The sequence below is a fragment of the Tamandua tetradactyla genome, chromosome 23 (genome assembly GCF_023851605.1).
Source record: "Tamandua tetradactyla isolate mTamTet1 chromosome 23, mTamTet1.pri, whole genome shotgun sequence".
NCBI classification, from domain to species: Eukaryota; Metazoa; Chordata; class Mammalia; order Pilosa; family Myrmecophagidae; genus Tamandua; species Tamandua tetradactyla.
In genome coordinates, this window is record NC_135349.1 from 55193930 (window position 1) to 55218777 (window position 24848).

Here is a 24848-nt window from a genome sequence, read left to right on the forward strand (position 1 = left end):
AGGGGGACTGCAAAGAACAGACTAGTTTATACATAGATTACATGATCAATCCTGAGTCAGGGTAGAATCAACACCACCAGAAATACATGGGCTGAGAGTGGGAGAGGATCAGGTTCTCAGAAAGAAATATGAAATGTACATCAAAAGGGTAACTAAATGCTTAGAGGAAAAAAATCACATGTCTACCACAGTTTGGAAAGGACTATCAAACTGTCATTTATCATTACTTCTAGGATGGAAATTTCGCTTAGAAGATGGCATAAAGGAGTTTATTTTCTATTTCTTTTTTACCTTGTTAGAAAATTTTAAAGCAAAGAATTCATGTATTGATTGTAAATTTTATGGGTTTTTTTAATTTTTAAATTTCAGAAAAATACATCCCAAATAATTAACAAAGAATTCTCCAGGGAAGTGGGAACTCTAATTTTTTACTTTAAATACATATTATTTCATGTACTGCTTTTGTAATAGACAGGGAAGAAAGGAATACAATTTAGAGGACAAAAACCCAGTAAAGACTGAAACACAAACAGTGGGAAGGTAGAAACACAAGAGAACAGCATCATGGAATTTAAAGGAGGAGAAAGCAGTTTTAAAACATCACTGTTAACATGAGACAAACAGAATGAAGACTGAAAAGAAAGCACTGGATTTGGCCACTAGCAATTCATTAATGACAATTTCTTAGCAGATATCAAAGCAGTGCTGAGGACAGAATACAGATTCCAATAAGTAAGAAATGAGTGGGAAGCTATAAAGGTGAAATAAACTCTAAAGACATTTATTATGGAAAAAAATTGCCTAAGACAAGATCGTAATAGGAAGAAAGAATTGGAATTTTTCTAATGAGCTGATTTAAGTTTATTTGAAAGTAAGGGGGAAATCCAGCCAAGATGAAAACACTGAATATTTAGGGAGAGAGAGAGAAGCTACTGATTGAAAAAGGCCCAAAACAGTGAGGAGGCCTTCTGACTACTCATTTCTAAAGTACAAAATTTATCTTGAATTCATCTACTTCTGTCCATCTCCCTAGTTCAAGTCATCATCATCTTTTTCCTCCTGAGTTTCTGTAAATAACTCCTTGCAATCACTCTTCCACAGAACAGCCAAAGAAATCTCTTTTAAAACAAACTGTATCACCTTAACTTTCCTTCTTAAAATCCCTCTAATGGTTATCTATTGTGTTCAGAAGAAAGCCCAAATATCTTAACAAAATTGACAAATCTCTGAATTATGTGGCTCTTACTAAAATTTCAAACCTATTCTCAAGTGACTAAAATACCTCATTTTCTGCTTCAGGTCCTTGCCATTTGCTGCTTCCCCTACTTGGCTGGCCCCTTATTCCTGAACCCCAACACTCTCTCACTTAGCATGGCTCGTTTTTTAGCTTTCATGTCTTAACTAACGTCATCAGTTCAGAGATGATTTCCCCAGGTTTTGTTTCATTTATTTGTAATCTCATAAGGTAACTGAACTAGAATAGTATTTTAGAGTACTAGGCAAGCATAAAGCACAACTTTCAAAACAGTGTTCTCATACATTTTACCACTCAGGGCTTTTAAAAGAATTGCCCTCACTGAATGGCACTAGACTTGGGGGATGAGAATTATTCCTCCCCCCTACTCTATACCCTTTTGTGTTATTAGAATAATTTTATAATAGCATTATTACAATTATAGTAATTTTAGGAAAAACTCCCCCCTGGACTCCACATTTTGAAAAATATTATCTACCAAATTCATTCATTCAGTAAATATTTATTGAGCCCCTACTATGTGCCAGGCACTTTAATAAGCACACTGATGAACAAAACAGACCTAGGCCTCTGCTCTCTGGAAGTGGTCTAGTGGAGGAAAAGGAAGCATAAATAGAAAACAAAAGTAATTCAACATTTATAAAATTGCTATGATGGTATCAAACAGAGTACCATGAGAGAGAATAAGGCAGAGGTAAGAAATCTAAAATTTATTAAGATGCCTACCTATGTTGCTAATTCAGCTGAAACCTGAACGATAAGAAAGAACATGTGGGAAGAGTTGGAGGCAAAGCATTCCGTCAGCAGGAACAGTCCTGAGGCAGGAAAGGGGTTCCCTCATACTGGGATCTGAAAGGTGGCCAATACAACCCAAATGCAAGGAGCACAGGGAAGAAAGAAAACAGATAAAACCAGATATAAAAGCAGGACCAGATCCTATAGAAACTTGTGGGCCTGCAGAAGAGTTTTCTTTCAGGGCAAAGGGAAACCACCGAAGGGGTTTAAGCAGGAAACTGGCCGTATCCTATCAACCTTTTAAAGACAATCTTTCTGCCTCCACGTGGAGATTGGATTAGAATGGAAAATGAAGGAAGCAGAGAGAACAACTAGAAAGCTGTTTAAAAACTCTAAAATATCTGAATGTTTTCCATTTTTTATTAGTCAGTGACATATAACTGTCAAACAGAGTTTCTGATTAATATGAGATTACTAAGTGTCACTATAGTGAATTAATAAAACACTTAAAATGTTAACATTTTAATTACCCTTGAAACCTTACAATCTATACAAGAGTGTTGTTTGAAATAATAAAAATACCTCATGAACTACTTGTGCCCAACTACCACTTTTGTAGACTCATTAGAATTTGAAGACCCAGATTTGAAATCACTACTATAAGAACCCCTTGGAAAAACTTCAAATATGCTTTATAAAAATGCCCTCCCTACCTTTCCCCATCTTTATGTCTAACCTTCAAAATCAACATCAAAGCTTTTTTCCACCATTTCAGTGAGAGCCTTCAAAGTTTCACTTTTGGAAGGGATATAAACTAGTTGAAATTTACTTTTCAGAGGAAAATGATAGAAGAAATCTGGCAGTAAACTGATATCAATTGCACTGTAGTTTACAGGAGGTTTCATTCTTGGCAAACTATTGAAACGAAGATACATTACAATTGTAGAAAATAGTAACGGCATCAAGATTTCAAGGACTGTTATCAGAGTCTTCCGCTTCTAAAATAAAAACGAAAGCTATATGTTAATCGAAAACAGAACAAAAATATAAGTTGCTATATGATGACTGTTCTTCCAGTAAGAACATTTCAAGTCTTCCAGCATCCCTGTACAACACATGAAAAAGAAAAAAATAGCATGAGAATCAGCTAGAAACATTTCCATTTAGCTTTTCTGTAACACCAATAGATAGAAATCAGTACTAATGGTGTCATCTTTAATATTTGCAGTTAAAATAATTACTGTGGAAACATAACAGTTCCAGAAAACAGAATTTACAAGTCAAGTTCTTACTTTTTCTTTAACCCATTATTAGAAACAAATTTAACTTAAACAGTCATCCCCTCCCAGGCACTCACATTTTCCCCACAGATAATTGTACCCACCTTTAGGATGAAATTCTTCCAGAGAAGAAGTTTTAAGTTTCTGAACACTGTCATTTTTCTAGTTGAAGAGGAGGGTCACCACTAGTCAGGAAACAAATGGGGGAAATGTCATGCATATTACAAAAATGTTAAGAATTAATCTTTCATCCTTGAAACTTTCTTCTCTTGGGCATTCTACTGGATAAGTTTTCCTCCTACTTTCCTAGCAGTTCCTTCTCAGCCTCTTTTGCTGGTTCCTTCTCCTCTCCCCAACCTCTAAATATTAAAGTGGCCCAGGGCTCAAGACTGTGGACTGCTCCTTTTCTCTTCCTGTACTCACTCCTTAGATGATTCCACTTAGTCTCTTAATTTTAAATCCATCTATCTGCTGGTGACATCTCAAACCCAGCAGGTTCAAACCTGAACTGTTCATGTTCCTCTTAAAGCAGATCGTCCTACAGTGTTCTTCATCTCAGTCAATGGCAATTACATTCTTCAAGTTACACAGTTTATTCTGGAATCCTCTAACATCCTACATCCAATCTATCAGCAAATCCTATTGGCTCTCCCTTTAAAATATACCCAGAATTCACTACTTCCTCACCACCCCTACTTTTATCATCCTGGTCTAAGATACCACCCTTGATCATGGTGACAGTTTCTTCACTGATATCACTGACACTGCCCTTACCACCTTACAATTAACTCCCACACAGCAAAAAAGAGTATTCCTCTTCAAGTCAGATCTCATCACTCCTCTGCTCAAAACTCTCTAATGGCTCCCATTCCATTCCAAGTAAAAGCCAAAGCCATATAATGGCCTACAAAACTCCACGGGATATCATCCTGTTAGCTTTCTCATCTCATCTCTTCTTTTACTTCCCCTCCTCCCTGCTTCTGTACCAGAGGTCTAGATGCTAATAACAGAACAGCCCAAACACACTTGCTACCCCCTCCACTGAGGAAACACTTTGCTCCTACAGCAACATGACTAGCTCCCTACTTCTTTCAGAGCTCTATCAAAAGTCATTCTCTCAATGAGGTCTCTCTTGAACATCACATATGAACATCGTAAATGATAATCATTTCATATCATTCTTCTTTGCTTTATTTTTTAATCCTCAGAACTTTTAACTACCTAAAATACTATTTATTTACTTAGCTATAATCTGACTTCCCAACGAGAATGGAAAAACCATGAAGGCAAGGAGTTGTGTCTTTTTTCTGCCTCTGTATCCCCAGACACAAGATTCATGCCAAAAACATGGTAGGCACTCAGTAAATACTAGGAGATGGTTGAAGCAGTAATGATTGTGAGGAAATAAGAAAAAATACTTTATATTCCAAGAAATTTATTCTTTTTCCACTGTTTTTTTTTTTTGTTGTTGTTTCCCAAGTGTAATATATACTTTAATTTTTAGATGAAGAGGCTTTTATTTCCACAAAAGCATCTTTCCAATAAGGAGAGAAGAATGTATAATTTTTTCCCCAGGTTAAAGTTTCCTTGATCTTGCACATTAGAAACCAAGAAAACAGGCTCACTCATAAAAAATAAGGGGAGAATATGACTATTATTCCTAGAAAGTCCTTATTCTATGTGTATTCTTGATTTTGCTTGCATCATACAGTGTTACTTTTTTAAGGATAGGGACATTATCTCTTTCTCATGAACCTAAGCTATCAGAAGTGGCATCTTCAAAGAGTGGATGTGTCCTGAGTCAACACTTGGAGGAGGGTTAGCCAGGAGAGATGCCCAAACTGCACTGTACTCTGTGCAAGTGAGAAATCAACTTTCACTGGGTTAAGCCACTGAAATTTAGGATTTGTTTGTTATCGCAAGTACTATTAATTACCCTAAAACAGAAGTTATAAAATCCAACCTTGATTTTCCAGGTAAGGAAATTGAGACCCAGATATGTTATCACCAACACAAAGTCACAAAACTAATTATTGCTGTTTGCTCTACCAAAACCAGCTTATCCCTTATCAGGAGATGGGGTGGGGTTCACAGTGACTGGTCTCTAATCACCACAAAACTTTTTCCTTACAGCTTCTCAACTACAGAAGAAAGAGGGTGTTCTTCCTCCAGCTTGAATATTCAAGATAAAAATTTTGACAGGCTTGGCTTGAGTCACATACCCATCTCTAGACCAGTTTTACTATGGCTAGGGAAGTTGGATGATGTTTAAAAAAAAAGTCAGAACCTGTGTTCTATAGAAAAGCAGGAAAAATTGTTGGGTAAGTCCAATTTACATCTCTTACAGATTTCAAATAGTCACCCCCTACACTGTGGGTAGGTCAAGGAGTAGATGTTAGAGCTAAAAGGCACTTAAGAAGCTGTGGCAGATTGTCCATGTTCACCAATTTCCATGTGCTCCTCCACATTTCCCAGGCCCCCTTGCAATTAGGTTAGCTACATGACTAGTTCCGGTCAGTGTGGCATGTGAGTAGAAGTGACAAATGTTATTTCAGGGCTGAGTGGTTAAATAATGTCTGTCCTATGTGTTCTCTATCCTGATTGAGAATCTGGACCTCACATAGAGTAGGGTGAATAATGTTCATCCCCCAAAGATGTCCACATCCTTATCTCCAGAACGCATAAATATGTTACTTCACATGGTAAAAGGGGCTTTGCTGGTTCAAGTTAAAGATCTTCACTGAGATGGGGAGACTTTCCTAGGTTACCTAGGTGGGCCCACTGTAAACACAAGTGTCCTTATAAGAGGGAGGTTAAGAGGAACAGAGTCAGAAAAGGCCTTGAAGCAGGATAAAACAGGACAACTATAAGTCCTTGGTTTCCTATTCAGCTTTGAAAGAGTTAACAGACAACTGCAAGTCCCTTGTCTCTTATCTAGCACCAAAGGAACTAATACAAACTACAATCTTACTGGGACACAAAATTTCCCTAAAGCCCCCAAACCTCCCCAAACCACTGAAACCTCCTCAAACCATAAAAGCCCATAAAATTCTGGGCCCAAAGCAAACTCTTAGTTAATGACAAGAAGCACAGGGCCATAAAGATTGTTAACCATTTGCCCAAAGACAAATTTTTAGGTATATGACTGCAAATCAGGAACTATCTATCTCTTCTGCTAACTATCTTCTCCTAAAACCTTCTTTTGCCTGGCACCCAAAGACCACCATGGGAACCTGCAGAAAGAAGACACCTAGTATTCAAAGGTTATTATGGTAACCTGCTACCTATAAAACTTTCCTTTTTATAAAACAAGCTAGCTCACTCCACTCAGTGTGTATCCCTCCCTTGGGGACATCTGTGTTAACCTCTTTAAGGTGTATTCTCGCTCCTTTTCTTTAATAAACTTTACTACTTATTCCTACTGGCCCTCTCGTCTTTAAATTACTTTAGTTTCAAGACTAACGAACCTGGATTGTGGCTGAGCTGGCACCACTGCCAGCCCGACACCGGTTAAACAACAGAGCAGAGGTCACAGATGTAGGAATATGATCCAAGGAATGCCGGGAGCGTCTCAAAGCTGCGAAACGCGAAGAAATGAATTTTCCTAGAGCCTCCAAGAGGAACGCAGCCCTGTTGACATTTTTAGGACTCCTGACCTTCAGGACTACGTTGTACTTTTGTATTGTATTGTTTTAAGCCACTTATGTGTGGCAGTTTGTTAGAGGAAAAGATCCCCCTGGAGAGTTGACCAATCTGCACTGTACTTTGCCCAAGAAATCAACTTTTCTTTGGTTAAGCCATTGAGAATTTGAAGTTGTTTATTAGTATGGCTAGCATTCTTTACCTTAATACACAGGCTATAAAGTCTAACTCCCTCATTTTCCAGATAGGAAACCTGAGATCAGTGAAAATTAAGTCATTATTCCAAAGCCACACTGCCAATTAATGAAAGAGATAAGACTTTATTTAACAAACACTAACTGAATGACTACTATGTGCAAGGTATTATACTAGACCAGTTAATCACAAACAGCTTCTATTTTCAAGGAGCTCACAATCTGGAAAGAGAAACTGACAGGTTAATGGGTAGTTAAAGAAATAAGCACAGAAGAGGAGTAACAAAGTCTTAAGGGGAACAAGGTCATTTTTCTAGAGGAAATGACATGCAAGCTGAAACCAGAGAATGAATACCAGCTAGGAAAAGGGGAACTGAGCATGGTGAAGTGAATTAGAAACATTCTGTATCTTTGTCTGGGAGGAGTTTCCTGGATATATCTATGTGTAAAAATTCACTGAACTGTAAACTTAAGATCTGTGCATTTTACTTGTGCATGTTATAACTCAATTTACAAATCAATTAAATTAAAAAAATAAATAAGTAAATGCAGTTATACATTTATATTAGTCAGCTCTTTCTGTAATAATCTCGCATGACAAAAAAACATGATGACCTCCAACAACAAGCATTTATTTCCTGCTTACAGGTCTGCAGGCCAAGTGTGGCTCTGCTGGACTCCTGGGATTGGCTGCACTTAGCCTCAGATCAGCTCCATTATCCCCTCACTTTCTTAGACCTGTAGAGCTAGTCAGAGCATCATCATCTGATGGCAAGAGATCAAGCCAAACCACACAAATACATTTAAAGTTTCTGCTCATGTGACATGCTACCCGTTCCACTGCCATGGTAAATCACACAGCCAAGCCCAATATCAATGCCAAAGGGAAATAAACTCTGCCTATTCTAGTGGTAGATGAAGGGCACATATGCAAGATTGTAATAAAAGGAAGGAGTGAAGACTGGGGAAAATATCCACCTACCAAAACATTCAGCATTTAATTTATTTAAAACCTGTGTTATGAACTTGCCAAGCATAATTCTTGTCACCTTGATGAAAAATTATTTTGGCTCCATTACTGGTCCGATACAGATAAAAAATAAAAGTCAGTGTACAGGGGAGGGCTGGAGGGAGGATATGAGATCTCTTTGACTTTCTCCTCAGTTTTTCTGCAAATCTAAAACTACTTAAAAAAAAATAGTCCAATGATTTAAAAAATAAAAGTACCCCCGCCCCAACCCCTATCCTTGTGCATGCACGCAAGCCTGTCCCAGCCTGACCTACCTCTCCCACGGAAGCACACAGTCTCACACTCCCCCTCCTGAGACCCGCGTACCCTGTAGCCAGCCCCTCAACCCCTCACTAACTTAGAACTCACTTACTTAGAACTGTAAACTTGTAGCTTATCAAATTCTCCTTTATAAAAGCCATTGCAGTTCCGGTTTACAGCATTCTGGCAGCTTGCAAACTAAAGCATCTTTTAAAATATGTGAATAATATAGGTGAGATGTTCTTTTTTTAAAGTTTACTTAGAAGTTTGAAATATAAAACAATCTATTAATGAAACGATTATGCATTAAAGACACTGTGTGTGGTGGAAAATGCTATCATAAAAAGGTCAAACAGTAACAGACCTCACTTTCATGGAACTTGGTTGTGGAAAACAAGTCTAGTAAAGGAAAATAATACATACAAAGGAAAACCTTCTAGTACATGGTAGAAAATAATGAGGATGAAAAAACGTGTGCTTTAGGATAAACAAATGACCATGAAACAGAATAAAAGCTCAGAAACAGAACCACAGGTATACGGTCACCTGATTTATGACAAAGCTGACATTGCAGTACATCACAAAGCAGGTTCTTTTCAAGAAATTGCTCTGAACCAATTGGCTATCCATGTAGAAAACAACATATATTGGACTCTCCTTCACATAATAAACAAAACTTCAAATTTCAGATGGATTACAGATCTATACGTGAAAGGTAGAACAGTGAAGATTTGGGCAGAAAAAAAAGAAAGTAACTTCATGACCTCAAAGTATGCAAAGATTTCTTAAACATTACTCAAAACAACAAAACATTTAAAAAAATGATAAACTATATTATATTAAAATTAACAACTTTTGTTTCAAAAAACACAAATAAAGAAAATGCAATCCAAAGAGGGTGAAGATTTTTAAAATCTATATATATATCTGACAAAGGCCTTACATCTAGAATATTTAAAGAGCTCCTACAAATCACTAAGAAAAAAAATCAATAACCCAATAGAAAACTGGGCAAAACACTTGAACAGATACTTCCCCAAAGAAGATATCCAAATGGCTACTAAATATTTGAAAATGGACTCAATTTCAGTGGTCATGAGGGAAATGTATTTCAAAACCACAGTGCAATATTAGGATTGTCATAAGTTGCAAGTCAGGTTCCTATGGGAAGGAGATTCTGAAACAGAGTTGTGTGCAGGAACGTTAGAGTTGCTCTCTAAATCAATAGATGTGGGGAGTAAAGGAAGCAAGTCTGGGTTGGGACAAATTGCGCTGCACTACAGTCAAAACAAAGGCCTCACTATCTCCATAGAGAGATCTGGATTTAGAAAAGAGTTGTCCTACTTTAGGATAAAAGAACTGGATTTTTACACCTTGGTATCATCAGTCACTGGCACCAGACCTCTCCCGTCTCCCATCCCTAAAAAGGATGTGACCTTGGGAAGACTTTTCTCTCCACTGGAGGGAAGTCTCCAAAGGGTACCTCACCTGTGAGCTGTTTGTCACCAACCCTTTCATTGTCTGGGTATGAGCACTTCAGTCAGTCTGGAAGGTGGGAGGTGGGGAGGATTTGGGCAATGCACCATAGAGTCCATTACAACTATACACCTACCAGGAACCTGAAAAGGCAGAAAATACCAAGTGCTAGAAAGGATGTGAGGCAATTGGAACTCTTATACACTGCTGCTGGGAGTATAAATTTTTACAGTTCACCCACTTGGAAAACTGGCAGAATCTACAAATGCTATACATGTATGCATATTCTGTGGTCCAACAATTCCACTTCTACGTATACTGAAATGTTCACAGCAGCACTATCAGTAACAGCCAAAAATGAGAAACTCTCCAAACTGCCATCAATAGTAGAATAGATAAATTTTAGTATGTTTACACAAAGTACAGCCATGAGAGTGATCTACAACTACATGTAAAAGTATAGATGAATCTCAAAAACACCACATTGAGCAAAAGAAGATAGACCCTAAAGAGTACGTACTGCAGGATTCAGTTCACATCAAGTTCAAAAACCGGCAAAATAATCTATACCAAGTACCAGTTAGGATAGCAGCGGATACCAACCATTTGCCCAAGACTGAGGACTTTCCTGGGATGCAGAACTTTCATTGCTAAAGCAGGGAAAGTCCTGAACAAACTGGGACAAGGTGGTCAGTAGCAAATAACTTTGGCAGAGGAAACAGTGACTGGAAGGAGGCATTAGAGGTCCTTTTTGGATGCTAAATAATATTCTGTTTCTGATCTAGGTACTGGTTCCATGGTCTGTTCCATTTGTAAAAATCCATTGAGTTTTAACTTATGATTTGTGCACTTTTCTGTTTACACATACAGCGGTATATTTCAATAAATAGCTAAAAGAAAACAAAACAAGCTATATCTGATCTCAAGGAATTTATAATCTCCCAGAGGAAAAAAAGATTAAATAGAAAATGTTAATAATTTAAGAGAGGGCCCTTTCAACATGAAATATTTAGAATGGCCATAGCCCAAATACCCCTAAAGAAAGGGATAGAAAGATCAAAGGTGACAGGGGAGTTATACAGAGAAGATAGGATTTAACAAATGAGTATGACTGCTGAATCATTAAATTGATATCTCTTTTAGTCTCCAGTATGTTAAAGCAGCTAGAAGCAAAAACTGAAAATTGTGGAATTGTAACCCATGCCAAACTCTGAAATCTGATCTACAACTAATTGCAGTGCTGTGCTTTGAAATTTATTGCTTTTTTGTACATATGTCTTTTTTCACAAAAAAGAAAAAAAAGTTGATTGTGACGATAAAAAAATATTTATGTCTTCTAGCCACCTATATTTTGGAGCAGCTAGAAGGAAAAATCTGAGAGGATTGTATGGTAGCCCAGGACAAACTCTAGGATCTGTCCTGTAACCACAATGAAGAGTGCTTTGAAAACTATTGCTTTTTTATTTCTTTGCTTTGCATATATGCTATATTATTCAATAAAAAAGTTAAAAAAAGAAGAAGAAGAGAGGTGAGGCGAGGGGAAGGAAGAGATAGGGAGCGCTGAGGAGGGGAAGGGAAGGGAGACAGAACCTGACTAACTCACTATTACTAGAAATGAAATTCAAAAGTAGCAGAAATCAAAGCATTTTTAAAGACTACACAATGCCTACTTTTGATTAAATTCAATAATTTCCTGAAAGACGAAGAATCTGCAGCCAAATGTAGCTTCTCTTGACCCAGAATAGTAAAGCTCTAATAAGGCAGTGTTCCTCACCAATTTCAAATAATACTTTATTTATAAGTGAGTATGTATAAACAAGGATATTATCTCCTGGGTCAGAGATTCCATGGCTACAAACTCCAGCCTCAGAAAATCTAAGAGCCGAGGACCTAAGGACCAAATAGATGGAAGGCATCAATGGACTGTCTCCAGAGAATTATGTATTTGCCAAGTAAATGGAAGGTTAAGGGCAACTCCTGCCTCCCAGGACCCAGGGAACTAGATAGAACATTACCATAGGAAGGAATTTTGGAAAAGAGAAATTAAAAAGAGACTTAATCTTATCAACACCAGGTCCTTAGCTTCTTTCTCCTTCTTCCTAACCACCTCAACCCAATCCCTACCAAACTAACAAAACATAAACTATGAATTCTCAGTCTCAAGCTCAAGTTCTGAGGACAAGATTCAAACAGATCCCAGATAAGCAGGGAAGGGATCAAGGAGAATCCATTCATGCTGTATCCGGGGAATCAGACAACCTAAACAAAATTGCCCATTAAGAAAAGAATGGGTTGAAAATAAATGACACAACTATCCAAAATTTCTATAAGAAAGGCCTTTGGCCCAGCAATCCCACACCTAGGAACCTGTCCTACAGACACACCTGCAAAGGTATGAAATGGCACATATACAAGGTTATTTATTGTGGCATTGCTTACAATAGCAAAGGATTGCAAACAATCCTTTGCTATTGTATACTGATGAAAATCCAGTATTCATCAGGAGACTGGTTGAATAAAATATGGTGTATCCAAACAATGAAGTAATATTAAAAGAAAAAAAACTTAAAAAAAGGAAGAACTCTATATACCGACTTTCTTCTGGGATCTGCAGGATATATTTAAAGTGAAAAACAGAAAGTACAGAACAGTTACAAAGTTTGCTACCATTTAAATAATGAAAGGGGGAAATAAATATATGTATTTTGTATCTGTAAAAAAAAAAAAACAATACTGGAAGGATAAATGAAAAGATTTCCTTTGGCAACCAGGGATGTGAATTTTCATGGCAACGTGGGACATGACTCCCATTGATGAGCCTGGCTCTGGCACCATCAGACTGACAACGCCTTCCTGACCAAAAGGGGGAAATGAAATGTAATAAAACCAGGTATCAGTGACTAAGAGACTTCAAAAGGAGTCAAAAGGCTATTCTGGGGCCTCTTTTACAAGTCTCAGCTAGATACTGCCAACTGCCATGGTTAGCCAAACCCCAACCAACATCATTCCTGTTAACCCTAAGGAACACCCAGGATTATAGCTGAGATCCTACAGAAGTTCCACACACTAAGTTTACTTTCAGAAACCTAAAACTTTCAGAGAGTTCCTAGGTCAGATAAGTCCTAAAGCCCACAGGGGCCAATATCTCTGCAAACGTCAACCAGTTCCATCCCCCATCCCATACTGTCAACATGAAAAAAGTTAGAATGGGCATAACCCAAATATCCCTAAAGATTGGGAGAAGGATCAAAGGAGAAGAAGTTATAATTTAACAAATGAGGACTAGTGAATCAAATCGGGTTGGCAATTTGTGCTTTCAGCACTCTAAAAATGTCTTCCCACTGCCTTCTTGCCTCATGATTTCCAACAAGAAATTGGCACTTAATCATACTGAGGCTCCCTTGTATGTGACATGTTGCTTCTTTCTTGTAATTTTCAGAATTCTCTTTCTCTATGGCACCCAGCACTTTGATTATAATATGCCACAGTGTGGATCTATTTGGATTTATCCTTTTGGAGTTGACTGACTTTCTTAGATGTGTGCATTCATGTCTTTTCTTAAATTGGGGACGTTTTTAGCCATTACTTCTTTGAGTATTTTTTCTGCCCCCTTTCTCTCTTTCTTCTCTTCAGGGACTCCCACAATGCATATATTGATACTCTGTTGGTATCCCACAGGTTCCTCAGGCTCTGTTCACTTTACTTCATTCTTTGGTCTTTCTGCTCCTCTGACTGTATGATTTTAATAGTCTCACCTCCAAGTTGTCTGATTCTTTCTTCTGCCAGCTTCAATCTGTTCTTAGACCCCTCTAGGGAATTTGTAATTTCTATTACTGACATCTTCAACTCATTTGGTTCCTTTTCATAGTTTCCTTCTCTCTCAATATTCTATGTTCAACTATCATTTTCCTGATTTCCTTTCATTCTTTGGCCCTGTTTTTCTTTAGCTTTTTCAGCATATTTAGAGCCAATTAAAAAAAAAGTTTTTGTCTGGTATGTCCCAGGTCTAGTTCTCCTCACTGATGGAAAGTGCCAGTTTTAAAGGCTTTATGTACCCTAGAAAAGCCACGTTTTAATCCTAACCAATATTGTGAGAACAATGGTTTCTTCTAATCTCTATTCAGTACTATAGCTGGAAACTTGGTTAGGTTATCTCCAGAGAGATGTGATTCAACCAATTGTGGGTATTAAACTTGATTAGATGGAGACATATCTCCACCCATTCTACATGGGTCTTGATTAGTTTACTGAAATCCTATAAAAGCAGAGACATTTGGGAGAGTGTTCCTTTTGAGAATGAGGAGAGAGCCACAAAACCATGACAGAAGGACAAGAGAACCACAGAGGTCACCAGCCAGGGACATTTGCCATGTGCCCTCCCAGCTAAGAGGGAAATGCTGAATATCATCAGCCTTTTTGAACCAAGTTATCTTTCTCTGGATGCCTTAGGTTGGATGTTTCTATAGACTTGTTTTAATTTGGACCATTTCACAGCCTTAGAACTGCAGACTAACAACTTCTTAAATTCCCTGTTTTAAAAGCCATTCCATTTCTAGTATATTGCATTCTGGCAGCTAGCAAACTAGAACAGATGGGTTTCTAATGCTTTAATTTTCTTTGCCAGGGCCATCACTCCTATTTATTTGTAAGTTTTTAAAACATTTTGTTGAGACCTGGTCATTCTGATATTTTAATGATCTGTTCTCACTCGAATTTAGACCCTGAGGTCTAAATTCATAAGCTTGTAATGAGTATCTGTCAGAGTTTTCCTAGATTGCCAGGAGCTAATGGAGGAGAAAGAGAAGAAGAAGGGGGGGTGGGGAGGGGGAAGGTGGAAGGAGACGGAAGAGAAGGAAGATAAGAAATCTCCTTTCCCAATCTTTGCAGATTGACCTGTGCAAGTGTGCTTCTTCAGGGCTTATCCATATAATGAGTTTAGAGAATAGCTCATAGGGATCCTTTCCGCACATGTATCTTCCTTGGACATGTGCGTGGCCCTAGGAATTCCCGTTTACATGGTTCCCAATGTCCCATTTTCCTAGAAAAAAGTTTGCTCAAAATCACAGCACTGCATGTCCTACAGCTAGCAATCCATTGTCCCACATAGCACAACTTGACTGCTATGCTAGCTAGGTTCAGGTGTCAGCTTAGCCAGGTGAAGGTGTCTAGTTCTGCTGCTGTGGCCATGAGCCAATGGTATGTGAACCTCATCTGTTGCTCATTACACCTGCAGTCGGCTAGGAGGCGTGTCTGCTGCAATGAACGATGTTTGATTTAATTGGCTGGTGCTTAAATGAGAGAGTGCAACATAGCACAGCCCAAGCAGCTCAGAATACCTCATCTCAGCACTCATAGCTCAGCCTAGGCCTTTGGAGATGCAGAAAGAAATCACCCTGGGGAAAGTTGTTGGAACCCAGAGGCCTGGAGAGAAGGCTGGCAGAGATCACCCTGTGCCTTCCCACGTAGGAAAGAATCTCAGTTGAAAGTTAGCTGCCTATCCTCCAAAGAACTAATGAAATAAATCCCCTTTTATCAAGAGCCAATACGTCTATGATGTGTTGCATTCCGGCAGCTAGCAAACTAGAAAAACTGCTCTCACACAACTTTCTGTAGGAGAGTTCCATGAGCTGCCTTCTACACACAGGGCAAGTTCTGGGCCACCTCCAGGCAGACTGGGCCAGGCATGCATGTTCCTAACATGTGCAAGAGCATTACTCTGTTTCCTCTGGAACTGGGACCAAGACTCCGCATTAGGAATGCAGGCTAGCTCTGCACCCAGCCAAGCCAGCAAGAGGTGGGAAAGGACCAGCCAGAGCACCCTGAAATCCTACTGCTTTTAAGTAGCCTTTTTCTTGATTCAGTCCTTGCCCTGTTACACTGCCCTTTAACTGTTTTTTTGAACTTTGAGAAAGATGTTTCTGTCAGTTCTTGATGGTTGTTCAAAACTTCTGTGAGAGGACAGAACCCTGACAACATCTCTGTCATCTTGATTGGGGCAGGTTATTTCTATGTTATGTATATTTTACCACAGTTTAATTAAATATTAAAAAAGGAAGAAGAAGAAGAAATCAGCTATCAGGCTAGGAAAAGACAAAGTGTGGTACATCCATACAACAGATGATAAAATGATACAAAATATGATACAAAATATAACGATAAAAAGAAATGAGCTATCAAGCTAACAAAAGAAATGAAGGAACCCTAAATGTATATTGCTAAGTGAAAGAACCCAATCTGAAAAAGCTACATCCTCTATGATTACAGCTATACAACATTCCGGAAAAAGCATAACTATAGGACGGGCCACGGTGGCTCAGCAGGTAAGAGTGCTTGCCTGCCATGCCCGAGGACGTGGGTTCGATTCCCGATACCTGCCCATGTTAAAAAAAAAAGCATAACTATAGATAGTAGAAAGATTACTGGTTGCTATAGGTTCATGGGGGTATGAGGGGGTGGGAAAAACAGGTGGAGCACAGGGTATTTTTAGGGCAGTGAGGCTATCCTATATGATATCATAATGGTGAATCCTTGAAATTACATATTTGCAAGACCCATAGAACTGTACAACATGAAGTGAACCCTCATGTAAACTTGGAACTTCAGTTAACGATAATGTGTCAATATTGGTTCACTGAATATAACAAATGTACCAATGCAAAATGTTCACAGAAGAAACTGGGGTGGCCAGTATATAGAAACTCTGTACCTTCTGTGTAATTTTTCTGTAAACCTAAGACTGTTTCAAAAAACAGTCTATTTTTTAAAGTATGTATTCCTATAACACTGGTATAATTAAGATTAATTTGAAAACTTTTAATGGTCCATACAAATCATCCCCCCCAATATTTCTTATGGTAAAAGGTGAAGAAAAATGACTATTTTAAAGCAAGTTATTAGGTTTAGACAAATTTATTATATAATGGAGTTCTAGTTTCTGTACTACTTTAATACTTAAAATAGTACAATGGAAACCCCTGAATAACCGAAGTATTCAATGTATTTAATATATTCACATCCATTCTATACACTCAGAGTTTACATTATTTTCAACTGCTATATAGTTGCTTCTAATAATATATTGTTAGGGACTCTGAATTCCATTATAATACAGACAGCATTTTATTCATATTTACATTTCAAGTTGTGTCTGGCATACAGTAAGCACCCAGGGAAAACTGAACTTAATTGAGCCTGTTTTGGGAAATCACGGAGAACATATAGTTTCATCATTCCTGTTCATCAGCATATGGCATAATGCTTAGATAACTCACTGAGGACTTCCTAGGTTCCAATCACTTGTGTAAGTACCTGACATGTTTTGATGCATCTAATTCCGTTAACAATCCTATGAAGTTGGTACTACATTACCCCCACTTTACACACAGAAATCAAAAACAGAAAGGTTAAGCAGTCTGCCTAAAAACATTTGAACTGGGATTCAGTCCAAGGCAGAGTGGCCAGAGTCCATAAGCAATTTTAACCACTACAATACAATGCCTCTCAATAACTGAACAAGTGAGTGTATGACAGCACGTGGTCCAGGCCTTACCCCCTAATTACAACACCATTCCTATGGAAATAATCAGATAAGTCTTATGCCAAAATTCTGCATTGACTACCACCACTTTGGATACTGCTGTAGAAAATAAATATATATAGTATTTGTGCCCCTCCAAATTAGGAGCTTTTGGTTCCATTTAAGAAATACATACATATGCATAAATATGTAGAATACATACACAAATATATATAATGCATTTATATATTATGCGTATATCAGCCAACTAGTACAGGCAATATATTTACTGCCTTTTGTAAAGCCCTCAGATTTGTTTATAAGTGCCACCATATACTTTAACTTTTGTCATCCTTCTTGAAAGAAGAGAAAGCAGTGTCTGAACCACAGCAACCCCAAGGAGTATACCAACCAATTTCTCTGCACATATTCACAGGAATATGAATGTGAATGCTCATATATCAATTTCACTTCTACTCAGTAATTTGGACAAACTGTGACCCTTACCTGGGGCTCCATTTGGAGGGGGGAAACTAGATGGAGCATCTCAGTTATTCGTTTGTTTTTTCAATGTAGGCCTTTAGCAGAAACATGGCAATTTTTTCAGTGATTGTTGAGGAGGATCAAAAAGGTCCAACCTCCTATGGGCTGTTGGTTTGGAACAGGAGCCTGGAGGCTTTGTGCATAGCATGCTTCCTTTTCCACGTGACCTTCACACCCTCCCAGTTCATGATTTTGATCATTAATACTTAGTAATAACAATTACAGTAGCAGACACCTTGACAGAGTTAAGAAAAACATATATATAATCAGGACTGTTTGTAACTGTTGTCTTGATTTGGGCCATCATCCTTCTTCCAGCACCCCTACCCTCACCTTCCTCCTCAAGGAAATCCTGAGTCAGCCAGCCGTGTTCCTGGGTGTAGTCATGCAGAATTAGGAGTGAGTTTAGAAAGGGGTAGAGGATGCAACCAATCCAAGTTGGAAATGGAAAGGATCTATTCTTGAAAGGAAACGATTGTGTGCTGAACAGGCAGGGTAAAGACACAAAGTCCAAGGAGGCAGACTCATAGTATTTTCTGACAGGTAGCAGAGAATGGGGAAGACGACTTCAACTGGGGGACAAGAGGAGTTTGGGGGTGCAGTTTGAGGGGAGATCACTGAGATGGACAACTGTGGAAAGAAGGCTTAATGGTTTTTAAGATCTGTGCAGTACATTAACAATCTACTCCCCTCCCTGGAGACCAAGTAAAGACTGTAATTGCTTTCAATGACATCTTTTATTCCTATGTTCATTACAGACATGGAAGTCTTTGGTTACATTCACATTACTACCATTTAGTCAGCATTTATGTGCCTGGTATTGCAATAATTTAAATACGCACCTTCTCATTTGCTCCTCAAAATAAGCACCTTTGAGTTCGGTACTATCATTACTATTTTTCGTATTTCCATTTTAAGGATAGGAAACATTTTCAGGAAGTTAAAATTGCCCTGCCCAAGTCCACACAGCTGGTTAAGGGGCCAAGCAAAGACCCGACGGCAGGGCTCTGCGACTCCTTCATCGGAGAAGTATTGACCCCAAGTGCCTGCCCTGTGCTAGGCATGCGAGGCCCTGGGGCAGCGCAGTGCACCAGACCAACTCCCTTCCCTCACGGAGGCCACCTTTTGGTAGAGAGACTGGGGAGATAAAGTAAATCAGTAACTAGGCCCATTTCGGATGCTTTTCAGAGGAACACATAAAACGGGGCGACGGGACGCTCTGTCGCGCCATCGCTCGTCTCCCGGGGGTCTGGGTGGCTGGGGAAGCAAACGGCCCGACCTGGCTCATCAGGGTCAGTCTCGGCCTCGGCCAGGCCGCATCCGGGCGGCGAGGGGGCGAGGGGGCGCGGCGGCGGGCGGCCGGGCCCGGGGAGCAGGCCCTCGGGTGGCAGGAGCTCACTCACCGCCGGGCGCCGGGGACGACGGGCGCGCTTTGGGCCGCCAGCGGCTGCTCAGGGACCAGGGCTGCGGCCGACTGTTGGCCCCGCGCGCGGCCCCCGGCCACCCCGCCCCGCCCCAGCCGCGCCGGGGGCCCGGACCCCGCCTCAGACCCGCGCGTTGCCCGCCGAGGAACCCGGGTCCTTGGACCGCGGCGGCGGCTGCGCAGGGGAGAAAGGCCGCTCCGAGGGCCATTTTCCAGAAAGTTCCTCGCCCCCGTCCCACCGTCCCCGCCAGACGACGGGCGGTAACGCGTCTTGCCTTCGTGACAGATATCACGGGCCGCCGCCCGAGGGCCAGGTGGGCCAAGGGCTCCTCCGCCCTCTCCCGCGCGGAGCCGAGGAGAAGGAGCCACAATTAAGACAGCGCTGACGGGCAAACCCTAAAACTGGCCCAAAAAGGCCGAGCTTTCCTGTGATAACCACTCTTGAGGATGTGAAATGGATATACACAGAACAATTTTTGTCATAAAGTTCATACCCTCGCTCCGCGACGCTGCGCATCGAGCTCAGCCTCGAACGCGAAGAACCGCCACCCCGGCCATGCGCCGCACGCCGAACGGAGCGCGGACCACTGCGCAAGCGCGGAGGCCAGGCCGTGCTCGGGACCCTGCGCAGACGCGGGACCGGGAGGCGCACGGGCGGGGCGCGGCGGGGCGGGGCGTCCGAGGGCGCACCCGGCACCCGCAGGGGAGGCCCACCGCGCACGCGCCAGCCGCCGAGCTGAGGCGCCCCCTGTGGAGCTCCAGCGTCCGGGTCCGTCCGTCGGTCGCCGGTCGCAGGCGCCCCCTCCCCGCCATGGCGGTCTAGCATCTATTAGCACTGGCCGCCGCCGCTGCTGCCAAGCTGAGGGAGGGGCCTGCGCGAAGGAGCAGCGCGGCCGCCGCCCCGACGCCGAGGGTCGGTAAGTGCAGCCCGAATCGGCCGCTCGCGCTCGCTCCCGGGGCTCACGCTCCCGGGCCGACTCCCCGCCCTGGCCCGTCTTGCCCACCCTCGCCGGTGACCAGGGCCCCGGGCCGATCCCTGCCCGGCGCACTGACCTGACCTGCCCCGGCCCCTCCCGAGGCCCTGCACCCCGCCCTCATGCGCCCCACCCCGCCCCCCGCAGGACCCCGCTGCGGCAGTAGCCGCCCCCTCCCCCGCGCCCTTTCCAGCAGGTGCATCTCCCGCAGTGCCGGTTTGCTCTGACTCATGCTTTCCTCTCCTGCGCTGGGGATCCTTTGGGTGTGTCCCCATCATTGCAGGCAGCTCCCCAAAGCCGACCCTGCTTGGAGAAACTTGATCTCTCTGGGAATCAGAAGCACTGTGGCGTCCTTTGTGGGAAGCCGAGAAGGGTGGACATTCACCACCTTAACCGCCCCTGTGCCACAGAGACTGGCTGGCATTCGTCCCACGAACACTTTTTGAGCATCTTCCGGCTAGCTTCCAGGTAGCGTGGAATTCTAGATTCTGGGGCGGGAGGGGGGTGGGATTCCCAGTGGGGGGTGGGGGTGGAGGTGCTTCTCCATGTGAGAGTTCAGCCTCTCCCGATCCCTTCATGGCAGTGAGCCTCAGAATAGGAGCAGGAGGCCCCCTGTTCACAGTGGCAGTTTGTGAGCTCCTCTTCTCCATCGCGGACGGAAGGAAAGAGAGGCACCAGTCTAGGCAGAGGAGCTAAGGACAGCCACACAGGAGCCCCAGTATCCCCAGTGGGTATGTATCTGTGCATACATTTATTTGTGTTGAGGTATTTACTTGCGCTGTTTCCGAAGCTAGAATATAAGCTTCCTGAGGGCAGAGACTATGTCTTTTGCAAAAGGGCTTAGGGTAGTGTCTCTGCTCAAAAAAGTGGATGACTGTCCCCTCCCCAGTGACTTTGTTCATAGCCTAATTAGAGCCATTGCCTTATAGGGCTGTTGGTTTGCCTCCTTACCTCGTGGACTGTAAGCTCCTTGAAGGCGTGAGTCACATCTTGTTGGGATCTGTATTCCTGGTCCGTATGCACCTGGCATGTAGTAGACACTCAGGAAATGCTCGCAGAATGAGCGGCTGAGACCCAGGTAAGGTGCAAGTGGAAGAGTTTTGCTCTTTCTCCTGAGTAACTATATCATTTTATTCAGAAAGTTTTGAGGCTTTCTTTTGTAAAGTTGGAATGATTAAGACTGTTTTCTGTTAGAGCGTTTGCATGATCGGAAATGTGAGAGAAAAAAGGGAAAGTAGGTAAAAATGGATGCTTTGTTTTGTTGTTTTTTTTAATGGCTGAGAGAGAGAGAGAGAGAGACCCCTTGCTTATTATATCTGACAAGTAGAATGACGTCTTTCCCTCTCCAAGACACTCTTCCACCATTTTGATAAGACGGCCTTTTAGAATAAGAGAGGGTAGCTCAACTTGTTTTTAATAAGGCCTTCCCCAGTGCATAGGCCAGACCATCTCATGGGAACCTACTCTGACTTGGTCTCAGCTGAGAAGGCCTAGATACAAAGCCTTAGTTTACAATTTCTTCTCTGGCCGTGCTTCCTGAGGTGGCAGTAGATCCTAATCCCAAATGAAGTCTATTGCAGGGGAAGCCTTCTAGAACTTTGGTGAGTTAAAGAGATGATTTATTCACAATTAACCATGACAGAAGAAGGACTGAGATGCATGTGTCATGCGAAGTCCAGAGAGAGTGCTGCAGGCGTCCAGAGCTGGAGAGGGGCTTGGCTCTCAACAAGAGCAGTGGGCCCCAGCCTTGAGTGCACATTAGAATCACCTGGGGCTGCGCTCCCATGCCTGGAACAGAGCCCACAGTCTCTAGGGTGGCCCTCCAACATCAGAATCCGTCTTAAAGCACTGTCCCTCAAAGATTCCAATGTGCAGTGAAGGCAAAGACCCGCCGAAGCAGAGTTCTCAGTGACACTTCCTGGAGGGCTGGGCACCATGACTGAGCCTGGGAATGATAGGTGGGATTTCCACAGGTAGACATGGCTGATATTCCAAGCAGAGAAACGGCCCAAAAGCACATGGGAAAGTTGCAGGCGTGTGGCCTCCTCTGCTGGGCTACTGTCAAAGTAGTGCCCATTCTCCTAAATGGCTCAGAGGATTTCTGCAGCTTTCAAAGAGGTTGGGAGTAAACAGGCTGATGGGCTTCTTTGGAGGAGCTGTGTAATGAGCTCCTTGCTGCCTGCTTGTTGCCAGGGAGCCAAGGTGACCGCTCTTAGGGGATTCCCAATTGCCTCCGCTGGGAGAGGCAGGGCAGCCAGAAGGCCTGGGAGCGAGGGGGCAGCAGTGGTTTGGAGAGCAGGTAGCAGCGCGCATCTTGTTGAACTCTCCCAGCGGCCTCCTTTGGGGTTCAAAGCTTTTTTTGAACGGAGAGCCCCATGGGTTGGGAGATGGCTGCCTCAGGCCCTGGACAGAGCTGTAGGTGGTATCCAGTGTGCACTCCAGAAACCAGGCCCCTGCCTGGGGCCTCCGGATGCAAATGACCATGGCCCCAGACCTGCCCCGTGGAACTCTCAGGTGCCAGCTTCTTGCCTGTGGATTTGTTCCCACCTCATTCACACAAGGGTAATTTGTGCATACTCTAATTGTGTATTCCCTCGAGGTACTTGTTTGTTTACCCATCTGCCCTCCTGCCAGGGCTCTTGGTGAATGTGGGCTGGTAACAGCCCAGGGGCCTTCAGGAGAGGGAGGTTCCGAGGTTTCTCAGTGTGCAGGAATGGGCATTCGTGACATGGCATTCTTGTATCATCTCTGTAGCTCAGTCATGTAATTGTGGAGACATTTCAAACATCTGTCTTCATATATGCTCTGTTCTTGGTACAGGTTATTTTGGAAAGCTGTAACTCACTTGTTGTCACCTTCTCCTTGAAAGGGACACATCCATTGAGTGCAGTTGTTTAAGAGAAATAAGCTCGTTGACGCTGTGCTGCAGCCAGTTGTCATTAAAAAAACAAATAAAGGCCTGCAGGTTTGGAATGCTTGTGTTCTCTTGAAAGAAAGCATGCGCCTCCACATTAAGTTCTCCGACTTTTTGAGGTACGGAGTCCCGGGACAGCCAGCAAGCCTCTGTGTCCTACAGAAGGTCTCCACGGTCACTTCCCAGGTCACTGCAAAGGATTGTAAACCTTCAGCTATTTAAGGGTCTCGCTTTGAAAACCTTGCCCACGGTGGTGCCAGGAGCAGGTAAACCCCAGCCTCACGGAAGGGAGGCCAAGTGGGTGATGGCTGCCATCATGCTCCACATCACAGCCACTCTGTGGTGCCATGGTCGCTGGGCAGGCCGGTGAGACCACCAGGGTCCATCCACATATTAAATACCCCTGAGGCGAAGTTTTCTGCTTTAAAGAAAAACACACGTGCATGGCAGTTTTCTCCAAACAGGTTGTGTGGCTCACCCCCCGTGGAGGCTGCATGGGGCTCTCCCACGGGGACCATGCTCCTTAGATGTGCTCGCTACTTTCAGCCTCTTCTGTGCCAGCAGACTGCTTTTTGGGCATTTAATCTGCAGAATCCGTTTTTCAGTTATTTACTGATCTCACACACACACACACAAAGGATCATCTGTTCAGTAAGAAGTTAAATAAAACAAACGGGACAGAATGAAACATCCTCCGGCAGTGCCACTGCACCGCATTCGACATGGACCCGCCCCAGCCCCCTTCCTGCTCAGCAGACAAGGTTGGATGACATTGAACTTGGTCTGCTCTCGCTTCCGGCTCTTTCCCTGATGCTCCTGCCCCTACATGGCTCTCCTGGCCACTCAGAACTACCTACTGTGCCCCCAGCCTCCTCTTTCACATCGTTAGGATGTGTGCCCTCCCCTCCCCACTGATGAATCATTTGAGACCTGTGTCCATGCCACCACCTCCCTGAAGCCAGCAGGGCCATCTCTCACTATTGCACACACACGCAGTTAATTCCTCTCTTTTCCAGATTCTCGTGATGCTTTCCTTGGCTTCAGAGAGAGCCATTTTAATAACCATAAGCATTCATTTATGTATAGGCCGTGCATTCCTTGGATAAGGCATGCCTGGTACGAGTGCTTGGCGAATGTTTGTTGAGTGAATCAATGCTTTTTTTACCATATATATCCTAAAAGGCCACAGATGCAACCAACCGTGAATACCTGCTAAGTGCCATCACACCTTCTATAGTGTGCACACGCCCCCTAAATGCCAACTGACTGTGATGGGCACCCAGTATCCATATCGTGTTGCTTTCCCAGTGGCAGGAGGGCCTTGCCCTGGAGGAAGAGGTGCCCGGCCCCAGCCAGCACCACCAACATGGGCGTCTCTGTACTCCACACCTGCAGCAAACCTTTGTGTGAGCTCAGGTGGTCCACCTGAGGCTTTACTGAGAGATCCCCTGCTTCCCCAGGGCAGGCGTCCCCCCAGCAGTGTTGTGCCGGGCATGAGCGAGCTGAGGCTCCCAACGGAGTCTGGCCTGAACTCAGAGCTCAACAGGAACACCGGACATGCGGGTCGGGGCACATTGCCTGGGGGCCCTCCTTCTGCCGCTGGTCTTGGGGCTGGCTCAGAAGCAT

At 42.8% G+C, this 24848-nt stretch overlaps 2 protein-coding genes across 23 annotated transcripts in view; one reads left to right on the plus strand and one right to left on the minus strand.

Moving 5' to 3' along the window:
* The window catches only part of LOC143667661 (ATP-binding cassette sub-family A member 17-like), a 234298-nt gene extending 214356 nt beyond the window's left edge, over positions 1 to 19942 (minus strand). For 13 of the 18 annotated variants that reach the window (XM_077142128.1, XM_077142121.1, XM_077142124.1 and 10 more), the window contains exons 1-3: positions 19829 to 19936; positions 3375 to 3455; positions 2727 to 2988 (exon numbers count right to left, since the gene is read on the minus strand). In XM_077142128.1, coding sequence (XP_076998243.1) covers positions 2727 to 2988; positions 3375 to 3428 — 316 coding nt within the window. In that variant the 5' untranslated portion in view covers positions 3429 to 3455; positions 19829 to 19936. Of the gene's footprint in view, positions 1 to 2726; positions 2989 to 3374; positions 3456 to 6737; positions 6848 to 19314; positions 19392 to 19828 lie in introns of those variants that run through there. The other 5 variants (XM_077142118.1, XM_077142119.1, XM_077142129.1 and 2 more) reach the window with 5 other exon arrangements.
* Positions 19943 to 20070: 128 nt separating this feature from the next.
* The window catches only part of LOC143667670 (phospholipid-transporting ATPase ABCA3), a 42210-nt gene continuing 37432 nt past the window's right edge, over positions 20071 to 24848 (plus strand). For 4 of the 5 annotated variants that reach the window (XM_077142138.1, XM_077142139.1, XM_077142140.1 and 1 more), the window contains exons 1-4: positions 20071 to 20251; positions 20592 to 20776; positions 20892 to 21039; positions 21238 to 21386. The gene's annotated coding sequence lies outside the window, so the exon portion shown is untranslated. The remainder of the gene's footprint in view (positions 20252 to 20591; positions 20777 to 20891; positions 21040 to 21237; positions 21387 to 24848) is intronic. The other variant, XM_077142141.1, reaches the window with a different exon arrangement.